The sequence below is a fragment of the Mastomys coucha genome, unplaced genomic scaffold (genome assembly GCF_008632895.1).
Source record: "Mastomys coucha isolate ucsf_1 unplaced genomic scaffold, UCSF_Mcou_1 pScaffold9, whole genome shotgun sequence".
In the NCBI taxonomy this organism is placed as follows: Eukaryota; Metazoa; Chordata; class Mammalia; order Rodentia; family Muridae; genus Mastomys; species Mastomys coucha.
In genome coordinates, this window is record NW_022196915.1 from 105,843,242 (window position 1) to 105,862,241 (window position 19,000).

The window sequence follows — 19,000 nt, forward strand, 5'->3', positions numbered from 1 at the left end:
AACTCTGAAGCCAGGCTTGGTGGTACATAGCTCTAATGACAGAGGATGGCTGTCTGAGAGTGGAGATGGACAAAGATTAGGCTGCGTGAGACCCTGCCTATTATTAAAATAAATAAATGAATGAATAAATACGTTAGTTTAAAGATTGGAATAAAAGAGGAGAAATTTGATTTGGTGCAATTAGATGATAAACCATTTATATTAGATTAGCCATTGTCTATTGGTCAGCTATGTTCCTATAGTTTATATCAATCCCATATTGTTACTTGTGCTCAATTTTAGTGTGTTTTCTACTTAAAAAGTTGAAAAGGATGATCATTTTTAGAATTTAAAATACAGATGTGTGTAAATTCCAAGTTTTTCTTACAAAGGAGTTTGCTGTTAAAGTTCATTGGCGTTTTCTCAGACCTTTGTACAGGTCCACAGTTGTGTGATTACAACCTAGTTTTAGTCATATCAACATAAAATAGCTTGTCCCTCTTCTGACAGCTGCATAGCTTTGATGATCCCCAGTGAACATTGTCACACTACTGAAGAATTTTGGCTTATTAGATGTCTATCTACCTGAGAGGTAGTCCTAAGAACCACATGAGGGAAGCCTGGGATGTTGGTGCAGGATTCTTGATGATTGGTTTTGTTCAGGGTTTAGATTTAAATCCTAGGTCTCCACATGCTAAGCACACACACTGTCCCTAATCTGTGTGCAGTGATCTGAGGGTCTTAAGATGGAAAGAGAAGAGACAAGAAAGTGAGATGTGGAGAACTCGGGCCCTTTATACTATTTATCTGCTTAGCAATGTCATCCTCGCAACCTGTTAGGCTCTGTGTACGTGTGTTTGTACATACAGACTGCATGTACGTGGGTCTGTGGACATTTGTAGGAATTCCGCTCTTCACCACGTGGGTCCTATATTCAAACTCTGGTTATCAGGCCCCTTTGATCCACTCGGCCATCTCACTGGTTCCAGGCCTAGGGTTTCACTCCAGAACAGATCTAACTCCCTCTGCCTCCTAAGAGCTAGGATGACAGTGGACCACCAACCCAACCTAGATTTAGACACTGCCTCCATGCATTTAGCTTATAAACTTGTGAGAAACCTAGAGAATATGACAAGAGTTTGCGAGCTGGGTGTAGTCATCACACTCATTATGTATTTGCAGAAATAACTGCATGTGTTTGAATTTGGGTCTTACTGTGTACCCTTGACTAGCCTGGAACTTACAAATAGACCAGGTTAGCTGACCTTGATTTAGAGTGATCCATCTGCCTCTGCCTCCTGGGTGCTGGGATTAAGGGATGCATCACCAGGCCTGGATAGATATACTGCTATTGTGAAGAATAGCTATTATTCAAAGCAAAAAGGAGAATTGTAAGAATTATTGTATTCGTGTAATATTTTTAAATACTTTAAGCAAGTTCTCATGTTCTTCAGCATGTCTTGTCTATCTGGTCTTGGAATTTCACACATCATAATATCTGGAATGTTTATTCTGAAAGGTAGAGTGAAGAATATAAAAATAATTTTGACAAAGAAAAAGCCCTCGAGAAAGGACTCTGGGGTTCTTGGGCACTGAGCCATTGTTACCATGACTTTACTATAAACTTACTCATTAATGTTCAGCTCCCTTCATTCAGGCTGCATAGCCTGTATCACTATGATGTAATAAGCAGGAATGTTTAGAGACGAATCGGGTATAGGGCAGGGGTAGAGATTACTTTCGTAGCGTATTAGAACCTTGGCAGTCCTCCATACAGACACCAGAAAGAAGGTAGGGTAAGAAGTGATCTGCAAAGGTGGAGTGCGGGCTGCTTGGCTATACGTTTTCCCTGACCGCTATTCCTACATACGTGTGTGTTTGATTGTTTTTAATTGAGTTACATTTACTTAGTTGGGGTGATTATGTGTTGAGGTGAATGAATGAATACATGCCTCAGCACCCATGTAGGCAGACACATGGACCAAACTTAGGCCATTGGGCTTGGCAGCAGACCACTTACTACCTGGTGAGCCATCTTGTTGGCTCTTATTCGTGTTCTTGTGCTATTGTATTTGTGTAGCTAAAGCTGACTAGTTTAAATGCCTAATCTTCCTGCTTCTGCTTCTGGAATTCTGGGATTGATGTCGTGTGCTACAGTGACAAGTTGTGTTTCTTATTTAATGAACCCAGTAAACAAATATATAGAGTCCACTAAAATAAACAGTGCTGGATTAATGTTCTGTTAACCAAAAAGCTTTCCGAGACAGGGTTTCTCTGTGTAGCCCTGGCTGTCCTGGAACTCACTCTGTAGACCAGGCTGGCCTCGAACTCAGAAATCCACCTGCCTCTGCTTCCCAAGTGTTGGGATTGAAAGTGTGTGCCACCACCGCCCGGGACAACTAGCTATTATTAATGCTAGAATACAGGTGACTTTACCCAATAAAAATTTTTGGAAAAAGAGCATTTTTTCCCTTGACTTTTCCTCAGAGGCACCAGTGAGTCAGTCTAACCAGGGAAGTTTGTGGCACCAAAAGTCCTGGTATTTATTTGTTGCTTACAGTGAATCTTATGGGAACCTTTCTTTTGTTCTGCATTTTGTTTATTTGGTCCCTGAGGTGGAGCCCAGAGCCTGTGTGTGGTGGATAAGCACTCTGCCACTGAGCAGGTTATAGATACAACCCAGAAAGGTCTTCATCTTTGGGAGAGAAGGCTGGGACACAACTACAGTGGGGCAGGGTGTGATGATAGCTGTCATCCAGCAGGAGGGAATGCATGAGGGGAGATGGCAGGCTCCGCACAGCTGGGCAGACACTGCAAGGCTCCGTCTGTGAGAGCTAAGTCAGATCAAAGTCTGTTCCCCTAAAGTACACATGGGAAGTGTGTTCTCTCCAAGTGCTACTGAGTTCAGGCCTGCTTAGTGTCTAAGGTCAGACAGGACTGGGCTCTTTCAGGATGGTATGGCGGTAGAGAACAATTTTAATTCTTTTTCACATAAGGTTTTTTCTTTTAGCATTTCTTCCAGAATTAGCATGAGAATGAGTATCTAATTGCTATTGTTTTGTGTGTAATTCCTTTTCACAGCTGATTGGAAATACCGGCATGCAGGGTTGATGGCCTTGTCCGCCATTGGCGAAGGATGCCACCAGCAGATGGAAGGAATTCTAAATGAGATTGTAAATTTTGTCTTGCTTTTCCTCCAGGATCCTGTAAGTACCAATAAATATCTAAGAGTTACTTAAGTTTCTTATGGAGTTTGTTGCCATTATTAATACAAAGGAACATGTTCCAGCATCCGAGAGTCCGGTATGCAGCCTGCAATGCCGTGGGCCAGATGGCCACAGATTTTGCACCTGGTTTTCAAAAGAAATTTCATGAGAAGGTGCGTAACGAGTCCTCGGTTTCCTGCACACTGTAAAGGGAGGGGGTTCACAATCTCAGAATGCTCCATTGCACTTTCCAGGTGATTGCAGCTTTGCTTCAGACGATGGAGGACCAAGGCAACCAACGGGTGCAGGCCCACGCAGCTGCCGCCCTCATTAACTTCACGGAGGATTGTCCCAAGTCACTGCTGATTCCGTACTTGGATAACTTGGTGAAGCATCTGCATTCCATTATGGTACTCAAGCTCCAGGAGGTAAGCCTCTGCATGTGACATGGTAAGAGACACTGTCATTGGGACAGAAACTAGAAAGTCAGTGGCAAATACTCCAGGCTCTCCACCATGTGGTAGTTTTGGCAGTGTGGATCCAATTGGGTAAAAAAGGGGGGGGTAAGGGGTGACTACCCAGAGTGACAGAAATGGCAAGTGTGGAAAACAGTACCCTTTTACTTAAGGTTTTGTTCAGTTTTGAGTCAGTGAATCATTAAATTCAGGATGGCCTCAAGTTTGTTTTTGTAGCCAACAATGTCCTTCAGTTTCTGGTGTGCCCAGCTCCCAATTTCTGGGATTATAGGAGTTTACCACCACAGTGGCATCACTCTGGTGATAGCTACAGTGTCAACTGCAGGGCGGGCGCAGCATGGAAACAGCTGAGTGACTGCAGCAGCATCCAAGCACACTGTCAGCTGACAGAGAAAGTGTGGAGAAAGACTGTGAAAACGGATCACTGGCATGAAAATGAGAAGCATGCTAAAGAGCCTGACGTGGAAGCACTGGCTTGTACGGTTAGCCCTTGGGAGACTGAAGCAAGAAAAGCCCAGGTTCATGGCCAACCTTGACCCCGTCTCAAAGAAATGAATACACAGAAAATATGGCTCCTTGTCTCTATTGGACTGAACCAACATAAACCCATATCACACTGCCACACATTAGACAACTCAGTTCCTGTCCTTGGTATGGACACAGTAACACTGGTGTCTGGTGAGAGAGCAGGGTGTGAGATTTGAAGAATGCCCCAGAAACCAAAGCAAAGGCTTGGGCAGGCATTGAGTGTCAGATACAGAGACAACATGGAGGTGAAAATAAAGATGAAGTCATTGAAGGTGACAGGCTGCCTGTACAGTCTATAGTAAATAGATCGATCCACCATGGCTTTGCAAGTGGATTTGGACAGAGAACTTGAGCTCAGAGGATCTGTCCTGTCGGTCCTCAGAGGGCCCATATGTGGGAGTTGGTAGAGACGTCCTGAGAAGAGGGCAGAGTATAGGTAGCCTAGGAGAGGTTGCTGAGGATGGTGTTGCCATTGATAGAGAAATGAAGGGTCTCTGGAGAATTGGCTGTTCTCAGTAAGGAGTGCTGTAGAGCATTGCCAGCAGTGTGAACTCTCCTGTTGATGTCCCTGCTGCAGGCAGAGGGTCACTGTCTTTCTCCAAGAAAACCGTGTGAAGGAGGAAAGCAGAATTTCCTAGAAGGATCGTTCAGGGAAAGTTCAACCAGAAAAATAAAGAGCCAGGCAAGGTGGCTTACACCCATAATCAGGATCAGGAGTCATCCTTGTCCACCCCGCAACCTGGGTTATAATCTGAGCTGCTGTCTCCAAGTGGGGAGTGCTGTAATGACTCACAGAAGGGATTATCCTCAGTGACACACTAGGACAGCATAAAATATTGATTCAAATCAGGAGCAAAAGATGAGCTTTATATGTTAAGAAAGAAAGAAAAGAAAGAAAACAAACTAAAAATGAGTCCAGATTGTGTCTTATCAGCAACTGTGCTCTGAGATAGAGCAGAGCTCTGTGCTTCTGACTCTTGGAAGGGTGGCCTCAATATCTGTTCAGAAAAAGTCAAGAATTTGGGATGGAGTTGCCAGTTAGTTACTGAAATGATCACTTTCATGTCTTCCCTTCAGCTGATTCAGAAAGGCACCAAGTTAGTTTTGGAACAAGTTGTGACATCCATTGCATCAGTTGCAGATACTGCAGAAGAAAAATTTGTCCCCTACTATGACTTGTTTATGCCATCACTTAAGCACATCGTTGAGAACGCAGTCCAGAAGGAACTGAGACTGCTGAGAGGGAAGACCATCGAGTGCATCAGCCTCATCGGACTGGCCGTCGGGAAGGAGAAAGTAAGCAATGGGTTGCGTCAGACTGGCTCCAGGGCCCTGGGGCTACTGGGGGAGGCTGTGGTTCCCCCAGACAGGGTTTCTCTGTGTAGCCCTAGCTGTCCTGGAACTCACTCAGTAGACCAGGCTGGCCTTGAACTCAGAAATCCACCTGTCTCTGCCTCCCAAGTGCTGGGATTAAAGGCGTGCGCCACCACCACCCGATGAGGCTGTGTTTTTTCTACAGGGTCAACAGTTCCCTGAATGCTGAGGGGTTTTTTGTTTTTTGTTTTTTCTTAACCTTCCCCTCAAACTACTTTAAATAGAAATATATAATTCTCTACTATTTTTCCCTTGTTAATATTAAGGATTCTGGTTTGGTCTGGGTTCTTGGTTTCTTTTCTCTTTGTTTTTCAAGACAGGGTTTCTCTGTGTAACCCTGGCTATTCTGGAACTCTTATAGCACAGGCTGGCCATGAAGTCAAAGATCCTCCTGCCTCTTTCTCCTAGTTTATGGATTAAAAGTGTGTCATGCCACCACCACCCAGCTCACTCATTGTTAAGGGCTCAGCCCATGTCACTGACAGTATTAAATCTTTGTCTTGCTATTCCAAAGCCCATTTTTTGTTTTTGTTTAGTTTAGTTTTTGTTTTTCAAGACATGGTCTCTGTGTAGTCTTTGGCTATCATGGAACTCACTCTGTAGACCAAGCTGGCCTTGAACTCAGAGATCTGCCTCCTGAGTACTGCCCTTAAAGGTGTGGGCCACCACCACCTAACCCATATCACTTACCTACTTGTGGATTGTTTTCTAAGGGCACTAAGCCTGACCAAAAATTGTGTGTATATAATATGTGTATGCATGCATGGGTGTGTGTGTGTTTATTTCATATTCATATATGGCTTTATTAAACTTTGGAACACTGCTTCATTGATTGCAGTGGAGTTTGTCAGAACTGTATGTAGTCAAATGGAAATCATAGAAAATCTTTATACACTGACTTTCATGAAGCAATCTAAAATTTTCTTCCTTTATTCATAATTAAATTATATAAGCTACAAACTAGATTTTAATGCCATTAGAAAATTCTTTTTTACTTTAAATTTGAAGTATGTTTTCTTAGAGCATTATGTTATACAATACAGAAAAAAATTATCTGTATGACTATGATCCAAAAGGAAGATGTAGATTTAAAATATTTTTTTTAACTTTTACAGCATCACAGCACGCATGTGAAGATAACAACAACTTTTAGGAGTCAGTTCTCTCCCTGTGAACCCTGAGGATTTACCTCAGGTTGTTAGCTTGGCATGCTCCTTCACATGCTGAGCCATCATGCTGACCCTGGGTACAGGCTTGTTTTGGTGTTCTTGTTTAGCCAATGCTTTATTTTTGCAGAAGAAGCAAAGTGGAGTAGCAATCATAAGAGCATCCCTGATGGGACAGGCATTAATCAGATGGATGGGTTTTTCTGCATATTCTCTAGTTCATGCAGGATGCTTCAGATGTGATGCAGCTATTGTTGAAGACACAGACAGACTTCAATGATATGGAAGATGATGACCCTCAGGTAAGCAGTTTGTTGCATGTGCCTACGCAGTGTTTGTTTGTTTGTTTGGTTGGTTGGTTCTTTTACCTGCATGCATGTGTGTGTACCTTGTATGTGTCTATAAATGGTTATGAGCAACCATGTGAGTGCTAGGAAACAAACCCAGGTCTTCTTCAAGAACAGCAAGTGCCCTTAACCCCTGAGCCATATCTCCAACCCAGATGTTAATTTTACAATGAGTGGCAGCTTTCTAGAGAAACTCATAATGTAACCTCTGGTCACAAAGACGTTGGCCATGGACTGTTCTGAGCATGTGCATTCAGCCGCTTGTTAGCTGTTGCTGCTTCTCTGCTCTCAGGACTCTGTACTTGGCCCTACTTGCTTTCTGGAGCAGAGCTGTTCAAAGTTATGCTGTAGATTTCTTCTCATACTTAATTACAGATCTTTCTCTCTAAAGGGTGGAGTATGGTTGTTAGGTGTCTCTTGGCCCCATCATTGACTTGTACCCCTTGTCAAAAGAAGTCTTAGCCCTTGTTGTATGTGTTGCCCAGTCACCCCACAGCTGCTCCCATGAGCAGATGTGGGTTCTGTACCTCAGAAGGAACATCTGTGAGTGCACATTCTTGGTTGAGTCCTAGTTTCTCCTTCATAAAGCTTTCTCAGTGGGTTTACAACACCATAGTGGCAGCACTGGTGTTTATCCTGGTCTTAATGATATTGGCAATGCTAAAATCTCACGAGGCACTGAATAGTTATGAATGAACCGTCAACCTTACATAAGCTGTCTGATTATTTCTCGGAGCTAAATAGGAAAGTATTGTGCAGAGGCAGAATATCCTTTTTGGGTTTTCCTTTCTTTCCAGTGCGGTAGTGTGTAAATAAATACCCACCCACCTTGTGTAGACAGGTAAAAGGCTGGAATATAAAAAGAGTAGGGAGGTTGGAGACCGTAGCTGTAAGGGAGGTGGGAAGGACTTAGAGTGGTAGCTGATATTGGCAAATGTAGAATGCTGGGTATGTAAAAAATAGACATGGAGCATTGTGGACTGGATGGACTTTGCTTATTTCATGTTGTCCCCGGGCAGAATGGCTATTATCAAGAAAGCAAATGACAACATGCTAGATTATGTTAACTTTGAGGATATAGGAAATGCAGGGCCCTTAATTTGCCACTTTGGAGAATGTTAAATGTTGCAGCAACTATGCAAATTGGTGTGGATGTTTCTTAAAAGACTGAAGTCCAGCATGGTCACCCAATGTGTGACATCTAACCCCAGCGCTGGGAGGCAGGACAGGCTAGTCAACATAGAGGAAGATGTAGTGGTCAACACCTTCAGTCCCAGAATTTGGGAAGCAGAGGCCAGGCTAGTTTATACGAAGGACTCCAGGTCAGCCAGGGCTGCACAGTGAGACCCTGTCGAGAGAGAGAGACAGAGAGAGAGAGAGAGAGAGAGAGGGAGGGAGGGAGGGAGGGAGGGAGGGAGGGAGAGAGAGAGAGAGAGAGAGAGGGAGAGGGAGAGGGAGAGGGAGAGGGAGAGAGAGAGAGAGAGAAAGAGAGAGAGAGAGAGAGGGAGAGAGAGAGAGAGGAGACTGAGACTTAGTACTGCAGTGTTGCTGCATGACCTACCCGTGCTGCTCCTGGGCAAGTGCCCGTAGGACTCCATATCCTACCACAGTTAATTCAAACATTCAAGTATCTGTTCACAATAGCAAGGAGACAGAATAAGTAAGCTTAGCTCTCCAGCAGCAGATAAGTGGGTAGTAAAAATAGGGTACATGTGCCAAGCAGGATTTTCCCCAGCTGTAAAAGATGCAATTTGCTGAAGAACAGGTGACATAAACAATGGAAATGGCACTGTGGTAGAAGGGTGCAGGCCGGCAGCAGACCTCAGGGGCAAGGACCAACTAGAAGACAGCATGAAGACAGTGAACCTGTCGCCTCGTGTGCTCATGACACCGAGAGTGGGGTTTCAGTGGTGTGTGTGGATGCTGTGCCAGGCAGTATGTGTTCTTCCTCCAAAGGTGGCTTTCACTTTAGTTAAGTGGTACAGATGCAGAGAAAGGAAGAAACTATAATTGCATCATAGGGGAAGTAGAGCAGCCTCACCTGCCAGCTCCACTGGGAATGCTTGGAGTGTGTGACATTGGAATGCATGAACATGTCAGTGCATCTATTTCCTCAAGAAGGGAAATGGCTTTACCTGTCTCAGTTACCCATTGCCTTTCGGCCTGTTTGGAATGTTCCCGCAGATTTCTTACATGATCTCAGCATGGGCCAGGATGTGCAAAATCCTTGGGAAAGAATTCCAGCAGTACCTTCCCGTGGTTATGGGTCCGCTGATGAAGACTGCTTCAATTAAGCCTGAAGTGGCCCTTCTAGACAGTAAGTACCTTCACCAGGACACGCAGCTCTGTTCTTCCCCTCCCTTCCCCTCCCTTCACTTCCCTTCACTTCCCTTCCCCTCCCCTCTCCTTTCTCTCACATCTTCTTTCTCTGGTTACTAGCCCAGGACATGGAGAATATGAGTGATGATGATGGTTGGGAATTTGTGAACCTTGGAGACCAGCAGAGCTTTGGTATTAAAACTGCGGGATTGGAAGAAAAGTCGACGGCTTGCCAGATGTTGGTATGTTGCCGTGATTTAACTAAGCTCTGTTCACATCCTCTCATAATAGTTGGTTCACAAGACTGCTTAATAACCTCATGCAAATAAATATGTTAGACCTTTGTACTTCTAGATTTTTTCCTTGTATATGCTTTTTCTCTGTGTGTGTGATGTATTTGTGGGAATGCAGACACACACAAGCTCTGTGGCACACATAGTCAAGTCAAAGGACAACTTTTAGTGACGGGGCCGCACCCTTCCACTGTTACAGTCCTTGCAACCCATGCTGGATCTCAGGTTATCAGCCTTGCACACAAGCGCTTACCCAGAGCCGGCCATCACCACCGGTGTTATTGAAAGTTTACAGAGGGTTTAGAAAGAGGCTGTGGGAGTAAAGGATTTTTGTGTATTTCAGGGAAGTCTATATAGTGACTAAGAAGAACAGAAATGGACTTGTAATATTAAAAGCTAACTATTCTGTTTTCAGTGTAAGAGCCATGGTCAGAGAATCAGTGTTAATCTTTGAAACCCTATAACCTGGACCTTGATTTCTTTTCTTGCAGGTGTGCTATGCTAAAGAGTTAAAGGAAGGTTTTGTGGAATACACTGAACAGGTTGTCAAACTGATGGTCCCGCTGCTGAAATTTTATTTCCATGATGATATCCTTCAATAGCTGAATAAGCACATCTGGGTATAGTGACACTATTGTGTCACCATTGCTGTGTACCTGCTCTGACTTGGCTGCGTGTGCTGGTCTACGTGTACCTTCATTTCTTTCACCTTACACCAAAGGTGTGAAAAGGAAAATTTTAACCATACTGTAGTTGTGACCCTACTAAGAATTGTAAAGACTGACATTTTATGAACAAATGTCCACAGTGCTTCTTGGATTTCCACTGGCTTACTTTCTGTAAGGCTCCTGTAGTGCCAATGTGGCTAACACCTCTAGGGAACATCTGCTTTGATCCTCATGATCCTCAAGTCCCTGACAGGCATAGTTAATAAATACTGTGGGTGTGTTTGTAATCTGCATGCATACTCAATAAACCACCCCTTAAATAAAGAACCCTCATGTTGTTATTCCAGGTTCTGTCAGAGGTTTGCTTTCCAGTCAGTTCTAGTGGATCGCTGGTAATGCTAGAGGAGGAGAAGCACTGCACCAAATTGTGCATCTGTGTCTAGAGGAGGTCGTCAGAGCCCCTGGAGCTAGAGTTAGGGATTGTTAAAAACCACCATGTGGATTCAGGGGAACTGAACCCCTGTGCTCTGCAAAAGCGACAAACACTCTTAACCGCTGACCCACCTCTCCAGCCTTTAGCCTCTGTGATTACTATTGAAGTTGCCCAAGGCTTTTCATGTTATAAATGGTAGTAGATATGGAAGAGCCACTCAGTCCTCATTGAAAGCCAGCAAGCCCTATATAGTGTTGTAAATAGTTTTCTTAGGAGAGCTGTACCTTCCATTGACATCCTACAGAAGCAGTGAGAGGCCCTTCATTCATGCAGACATGCTCCTGCGATGTGGGGCAGGGCAGGGAGCCCTTACCTTGAATGAGCAGGGCAAATGACTTAGCATGTGGGTAGAATGCTGGGGCACTAAGGAGGTTCCTTGATGGCACATTTCCTTAACAATAAAACGGGTCCGAGTGGCAGCAGCAGAGTCCATGCCTCTTCTGCTGGAGTGTGCGAGAGTTCGGGGCCCTGAGTACCTTACACAGATGTGGCACTTCATGTGTGATGCTCTCATCAAGGCCATCGGCACAGAGCCCGACTCAGACGTCCTCTCAGAGATAATGCACTCCTTTGCAAAGGTAAATGTTCTCTGGGAGTCCTTACCTCCTACTTTATAAGGCACTTTTGCTTAGTTCTCTGCTGAATAAATTGGGGCAGGGAGTCAAAGGACTTTTCAGTGTATTGTAACAAATCACTTTGTGAAAATGTTGCAGTTTTGTTTGTTCTGAAATGTTGGTTTTGTTGTTATATTTATTGGTTGAGAAGTAACCTTTTGAGAAATAGATTACACTATAAGGATTGCTACGGGTAGGGGGGGTAGTTAGTAGGTTTATGGGAAATCCGTAGCTTCAGTTGGGTGAAGCCAGTTAGTGTGCAGTCCTAGGATCTCAGAAGAGAGTCTGATACTCCTATACCTCAGCCATGGTAAGTGCCGTCTTAGAACTATGGATCGTAACTGCAGACATTGCACTGTTTATGCCTAGATCCTCGTGGTAATTCCTAATCTCCCTACTTTAACCTTTTCATCTCTTAGTTTGCTATCAAAGCTAGGTTGGTATGGTAGAAGTTGGTTCATGTCCTGGCTTTGAACCTGCAGCTTGACACATACTACAGTCTGAAAGAAAAGTTTTGTTTCTAACTCCTCTGGAATGTTATTCCTCAGATATAAGCTGGAAGTGTACATTCAAGGAGTAATGAGTTGATTCTTTTTCTCAAACCTTGATGTTTTCTTCACCCTCAGTGCATTGAAGTAATGGGAGACGGGTGCCTCAACAACGAACACTTCGAGGAGCTGGGAGGCATACTGAAGGGGAAGCTTGAGGAACATTTCAAAAATCAAGAGTTGCGGCAAGGTGAGTCACTATTCTTTTTCTTCTGAACAAAGTTCTTGGTCTTCTGCGTGATCATTTAAAAACATTTATTTGGGTATGTTTTAGTTAAAAGACAAGATGAAGACTATGACGAACAGGTTGAAGAGTCACTACAAGATGAGGTAAGTTGCTCATCCTTCAGAACTTCCTTACAGGAGCTCTACATGCCTCTGAGAGGTTTTGCTTGCTTCTGAGAGGTTTTGCTTGCTTTTGTTCACCTTCCCTAGTTTGATGCAATCAGGTAACTTGGAGAAGAACCTGGCATTGATAGAATAAGTCTTATGAAATGAACTGGCCTTTGGAGTGTGGGTATTTTTATTATTTTGGTAGTATCTGCACCCAGCAGATGCCATAGGTTGCCTGTAAGCTGTTGCTCACAGCATCATTTGCTTTCCCACACCCAGTGGTTGTCCAGAGTGACTATTGGCAGTCAGGGGCAGTTGACCCTAAGGCTTCTTTGTATGTTGTAGGCAGGCATTCTTTCTACCCCTGGGTTAATATCCCTAGCGCTCTTTATTTAAAAAGGAAGATTTTTATCTCAGTTTTTCAGTGTGTTTGCCCAGACTGGACTTGAACTTGCTTACTCTCCCTCCCAAGTAGTTGGGGTCACAAGCCTGCCTGTACCACCAGGCTCAGCTGCAGCTCTTTGCTCTACTATCAGACCTCAGGGTTAGTTACTTCAGTCCTCCAGGTTCTCAGCAGAGTGTGTTAGAGACGTCACTGCTCAGTACTCAAGGTACTTTCTAACTCATGGGGTTGTGTTGTGTTTCTTTTTTAGGATGATAATGATGTTTATATACTGACTAAAGTGTCAGATATTTTACACTCAATATTCAGTAGCTACAAAGAAAAGGTGTTGCCGTGGTTTGAACAGCTGCTCCCATTAATTGTCAACCTGATTGTAAGTGTTAATCACCTCAAAGCTATTTGAACAGTTAGCCTGGCATCCTCGCATCACTTCATACGGAATGTCTTACACTTGGGGTTAAAAAACGGGACTTTCACTATACACTTTTAATTATGCATAGCCCTGTGTGTTTTATATGTCCTCTCAGTACGTTGAAACAGAGTGACCCTTGCTGGGTACAGTCTGCAATGTGGCCTTTGGTAAATAATAAGCTCATCTAGTTGGTTTTCAAATATTTGGAACACTTTAAGGTTCACAAAGTAAACATAAGTAGATTCGTCATACCTCTCTGCTCCCGCACACTCAGCTTCTTGAACAGTAACAGCTACAGTTGTGGAGAATCCAAGACTTTGCATGTTCTAGGCAAACAGTTTGCGGTGGAGCTGTCAGAAGCCCCTCCCTCCACCCCTGTGTTTTCTCCTGTTCTGAGACAGTCTTGCTAATTAGCCCAGACTGCTGTGGCACTTGGATCCTTTTGCTTCATCCTAAGAAGTAGCTGGGACTACAGACCTTTGCCCCAGTCCCAGTTTGGGACAGGGTGCTGTTAGCCTCCTGGGTAGCAGGGATTGCAGGCACGGTGCTCTGCGCCTGCTCACCTCCTCACAAAGTAAATGTATGCACATTGCTGCCCTGCCAGTTCCTCATGCATTGTGCAAGATTCTGAAACAAATCACAGAAATCCATTACTATGAAGTTACACAAATGTATGTATTCCTTCCAGTGTTGTTGCTTTTAAGGTGTGGTTATTATGTTTTTATTTCCTGTGTTTGGTACATTCCTTAGGCAGATGGTCCATAATGAATTGTTTACGTCCTTTTTTGTAGCAGTATTCAATACTTAAAAGGGAATCTCATTTTATAGTGTCCACATAGACCATGGCCAGACAGACAGTGGGGATTGTGCATCTTCGATGACATCATAGAACACTGTAGTCCAGCCTCCTTTAAGTATGCAGAATATTTCTTAAGGCCAATGCTCCAGTATGTGTGTGACAACAGCCCAGAAGTCAGGCAAGCTGCAGCATACGGCCTCGGCGTCATGGCACAGTATGGTGGAGATAACTACCGCCCTTTCTGTACAGGTGGGTGTGCTCGGTCTGCTTTGTGCCATCTGTCCCTGGCAGCCTCTTCCCAGCCTCCTTACCACACCAGGTCCCATTTCTGCTTTAGTCTCCCCACCCAGCCCCATTTTGTTTTTGTAATTCCTTTTTAATTTTATTCCTCCCCACCACCCACCACCCCCCCATCTGATGAGCAGGGCAAATGGCTTAGCATGTGGGTAGAATGCTCGGGCACTAATTTCCATTGATGGCTTACTTTCTGTAAGGCTCCTGTAGTGCCAATGTGACTAACACCTCTAGGGAACATCTGCTTTGATTCTCTACGTGTGCCTTCATTTCTTTCACCTTACACCAAAGGTGTGAAAAGGAAAATTTTAACCATACTGAAGTTGTGACCCTACTAAGAATTGTAAAGACTGACATTTTATGAACAAATGTCCACAGTGCTTCTTTAACTAAGCTCTGTTCACATCCTCTCATAATAGTTATTTAGTTGGTTCTTAAGACTGCTTAATAACCTCATGCAAATAAATGTTAGACTTTTGTACTTCTAGATTTTCATAAAATGCCCCAAATCTGCTTCTTCAAGTCCTCTTAGGTCAGGCTTGCTTAGACGACTCGCAGTCTAGATTTTCATAAAATGCCCCTAAGAAATGGTTAGAAATAGCAGGTAAGCAGGTGAGCCAGACCTTCAGAGACCCATCTATATACAGCACAACCTGTATTGTACTTATTCTCCTAGATGGAAATGAAGGTGAAGTGGCATCTAGGCCTGCACCAGCCTGTCTAGGAAAGAGAGGTTGGCAGCTAAGGCTTGAGGCTCTCAAGCATAAGCAGTGAGTGTAGGCTGCAGTGTGTGTTGGCTGTCAGGTGTAGCTCTAGTACTCCTGTCCATGCTTGGTGTCCCTTCCCTTATATACGGTCTTGGACAGTGACACTGGTGACTGGACCAGACTCTTCATCGGGATAAAGTTTAGCTATCCTGTTTTTACTTGTTTATTTTAGAAGCACTCCCGCTGCTTGTAAGAGTCATTCAGTCTGCAGATTCTAAGACCAAAGAAAATGTCAACGCCACGGAAAACTGCATTTCAGCAGTGGGAAAGATGATGAAGTTCAAGCCCGACTGTGTGAATGTGGAGGAGGTCTTACCACACTGGTTGTCTTGGCTCCCCTTACATGAGGATAAAGAAGAAGCTGTCCAGACCTTCAGTTACCTGTGCGACCTGATTGAAAGGTACAGGCCAGAGAGAGAGAGAGAGAGAATGAATGAGCCCTGGCCTGCAGTGCGCGCGTGTTTGTGCGCATACCACCCTGACCTGTAACCTTATAAGCCCTGTCAAGCTTTAACCATTGGATAAAACTGTAACTTGAAGTTGTTCTCTGGAATTGTGTTAGCAAATATTGTTTCATGAAAATTACCCTCAACTATTCATTGCCCATTACATTTGCTGTAGATCTGGTCAGCGAAGGTAAGGTATAGTAAGGCATACTGTAATCTCAGGGCAAATTCAAGAACATCCTTGCCAGTGTAGAAAGATCCTGTCTAAAAGCAATGAGGTCCAGCAGGCAGCCATTGTGATCTGGCCTTGTGTGTGTCATCACTCATTTAGTTTTCAGACCCCGGATATTTAAGGTGCAACAACATAGTGGCCTTAGAAACTACTATGTTGTGTGATGGAAGCGATTCCTTGGTGTCTTTCTCACTCCACGGCCCTCTGGCTGTTGCTTTAGTCTTGGCTCTTTCACTGTTAATTACTGTTCATTCGTGTATCCCATAGAATTCCTGAGTTTTGGTTTGGGGTGGCATATTCCTTCATGCCTGTTTGATTCAGGTTCATAAATAGTATGTGTATGAGACCCACAAGGTTCTAAGGAATGTGATAGCCACCTCCAGACTACACTCTCCTTGCTGCATCTGAAATAACAGTCTTAGGCTATTTGATCTCTCCTTGGAAGTGACCTGTCAGTGACTTCTACTCAAATTCACTGTTACATGTCTCCATTAAGCCTGACTGAAGTTTATCCCCTAGTTTACTTTTCTGAGACCATCTGCTCTATCAAACGTTATTCTTGGTACTGTTGTACCTTGTTTGTTTTATATACTGGTGTCCAGCGCCAGGGGTCTCATGTGGCTGGACAAAATGCTGTGTGACTGAGCCCTCTTTTCCCTTGAGCAGGACCTCAGAAAGCTATCCGAGCTGTCCTCGAACTTGGTACTCCTCCTCTTCGTTCAGCCTCATACTTGCTGAGTTTATAGACTTGAGACAACACTGTCTAGAATTGTTTTGTTTTTGACACAGTGCAGATTAATACCAAGCACTTAATTCTTTTGTTCAGTCCTTAAAAAAAATTCTGATAAATGAGCCAGTCTGTTTTTCCTGAGTTACATAAGAAGTTAACTGAGCCAAAAGGACATTTATTTTATATATGTGAGTACACTGTAGCTGTCTTCAGACACACACCAGAAGAGGTCATTGGGTCCCATTATAGATGGTTGAGCCACCATGATGTGGTTACTGGGAATTGAACTCAGGACCTCTGTAAGAGTAAGCACTGCTCTTAACCACTGAGCCATTTCTCCATTTGCTCTTAATGAACAAGTAGCTGTTGTGTACCAAAGAACACAGGCAAGTGTAGTCATGAGTGATTCCTCTTACAGATTTCATTTATAAAGGTGTTTGGTTTTCTCTCTTCCTTACAGTAATCACCCAATTGTTCTTGGCCCAAACAATACCAATCTACCGAAAATATTCAGTATAATTGCAGAAGGAGAAATACATGAGGCCATTAAACATGAAGACCCCTGTGCCAAACGCCTGGCCAATGTAGTTCGCCAAGTACAGGTAAGCTGGTTTGGTTGAACTGGAAAAGGACAGATAAAATATCCTAGGTATTTTGTTGGGGGTCCTGTTATCCTTAATGAATATTAGGAATTAACAGTTAATGAGCTGCAGAAATTTCATTTTTATATTAGCAAACTTCAAAATGGGTTATTAACATAATCTTTCCATTGAGCTTGTTAGGTACTTAGCATATGGCCATTAATTTCAAAATATCAGAAGGATAAAAGATCCAGTTTAATGTCAGAATGAAGCAATTATGGGTGACTCACTTAGTGCCTTGAGGGTGGCATATAGGCTGCGTTGAGGTTCCGGGTGAGGTGCTGGGCTAGTTGTATTGAAGTAGGGAAGTGAACACTGAAGAAATGATCAGATTTATTGGTTTTATAATAATCATCAAATAAAGATACAGAGCATTTGTTTGGTCATTGTTACAGCCTTTGCATACTTATCACTTGAAGGGATCACTGTCTAAATGTGTGCATTTCCCCCTAGACTTCTGGAGGATTGTGGACTGAATGCATAGCACAGCTCAGTCCGGAGCAGCAGGCAGCCATACAGGAGCTCCTGAACTCTGCCTGAAGGGCCTTCACACCACCTGCCAGAAGACTGACTCCAAATAAACGTTTACCCTTTTGTTTAGGTTTCTTTGTTTTGTTTTTGAGCAAGAGAGAGGAGTAGTGTTGTGTAGGCCATTCTTCTGGAGCTGTGCACAGGGAAAGAGGCCTGTGTGTGCAGAGTGCGCTGCCATGGATCTCCTCAGACCCGCAGAGGAGGCCCTGGAAGCCCTGTGGTAGCACTGCAGAGTATTTTTCTATTGCTGTGTCTGACCACATGAAGGGACGGGGAGAGGATTCCTTGTTCTCAGGTCGACCTGCAGAAACGTAAGGAAAGCAGCTTTCAGATCAGCTCATCCACACAGATGTGTGTTACACAGGCTGGGGGACAACCTAGTGTTTATTCTGGAAATGGAATGAGAGTCTGGGGGTAGAAAGAAGCCTTTACCAGCCAACCAGCCGCAAGCAACTGCTGACAAACCAGAAGCATGGGGCTGTCACTTGATGTCACTCTGGTTCTTTCCAAGAAGGCTTATGCAGTGACTAAGTGTGGAGGCTGTCCCACTCCGGCCCTTGAATGTGAAGTGTCGTTGTCATGTCTGGCAGTAGTCTCATTCACTCCTCAATAAACAGCATTGAAATACAAAGAGGCCTGTGTAAACTTCAGTACTGTCTGTTGGTTCCTTTCATGTTTTAATAGAAGAATGATCTGATATTTTTTTAAGGTGATAGTTCTGGCTCAGTGTTTTACCTCCACACTCTGCAATGCAGCCTTGGACATGTGTCTGCTGTCTTCAGTTAATTTAAGCTCAGTATACTACAGCTACTCTGTTCACAATTGGCATTCTGAAGGTTTGCAAATTCAACTAGCTTTTTTAAAGTTAGGATTGTTCTGTAGATCCAAAGTTTTGGCTTAGGATTTTCATTGCAGAGTATAATTGCTTTAGAGCCACACACAGCTTTTGAATTTTTTAGTTTTACAAGTATTATGGCAAAACTTATTTACTGAAAATTTCAGTAAAATGTGTGAAATTTTATGTATTAACCTCAGAGCAGTAACTGACTAGCTGTTGTTTCCTTTAAGTAATTTTCTAAGGGATCTTAATAGATTTCTGTTGAAACCTCGGTGTTAACGTTTTCATAGTTTGTACTAAATTTAACTGTGATACAAGAATGAGTTTTATGCATAAATCAGAATTTAAAATTAAACATTTCTTTCTTTAAATGATTTGCATTACTTCATTAAAACAAAATTTGGAATGAAGTTGAAAATAAAATGGATTTCAGATGGCACTGGTTAGCTTGTGCCCTTGGAGTGCACACTCAGCCTCTAGCTCCCACGTGGGTAGTCTGCATGATTCAGGGTCTGCAGGAGATAGGCCGAGGGACTTCATATCGGTCGGGCAGTGCTTTCAGC

General features: G+C 43.6%; 1 protein-coding gene across 5 annotated transcripts in view; it reads left to right on the plus strand.

Annotated features, from left to right (window-relative positions):
* Ipo5 (importin 5) overlaps positions 1-18,230 on the plus strand; it is a 52,714-nt gene extending 34,484 nt beyond the window's left edge. For all 5 annotated transcript variants that reach the window (XM_031360999.1, XM_031360994.1, XM_031360995.1 and 2 more), the window contains exons 14-29: positions 3,061-3,185; positions 3,269-3,358; positions 3,440-3,613; positions 5,267-5,485; positions 6,948-7,031; positions 9,261-9,393; positions 9,516-9,637; positions 10,180-10,276; positions 11,255-11,427; positions 12,090-12,201; positions 12,286-12,341; positions 12,998-13,120; positions 13,988-14,207; positions 15,192-15,420; positions 16,888-17,029; positions 17,522-18,230. In XM_031360999.1, the coding sequence (XP_031216859.1) occupies positions 3,061-3,185; positions 3,269-3,358; positions 3,440-3,613; positions 5,267-5,485; positions 6,948-7,031; positions 9,261-9,393; positions 9,516-9,637; positions 10,180-10,276; positions 11,255-11,427; positions 12,090-12,201; positions 12,286-12,341; positions 12,998-13,120; positions 13,988-14,207; positions 15,192-15,420; positions 16,888-17,029; positions 17,522-17,608 (2,186 nt within the window). In that variant the 3' untranslated portion in view covers positions 17,609-18,230. The remainder of the gene's footprint in view (positions 1-3,060; positions 3,186-3,268; positions 3,359-3,439; positions 3,614-5,266; positions 5,486-6,947; positions 7,032-9,260; positions 9,394-9,515; positions 9,638-10,179; positions 10,277-11,254; positions 11,428-12,089; positions 12,202-12,285; positions 12,342-12,997; positions 13,121-13,987; positions 14,208-15,191; positions 15,421-16,887; positions 17,030-17,521) is intronic.
* Positions 18,231-19,000: the final 770 nt, after the last annotated feature.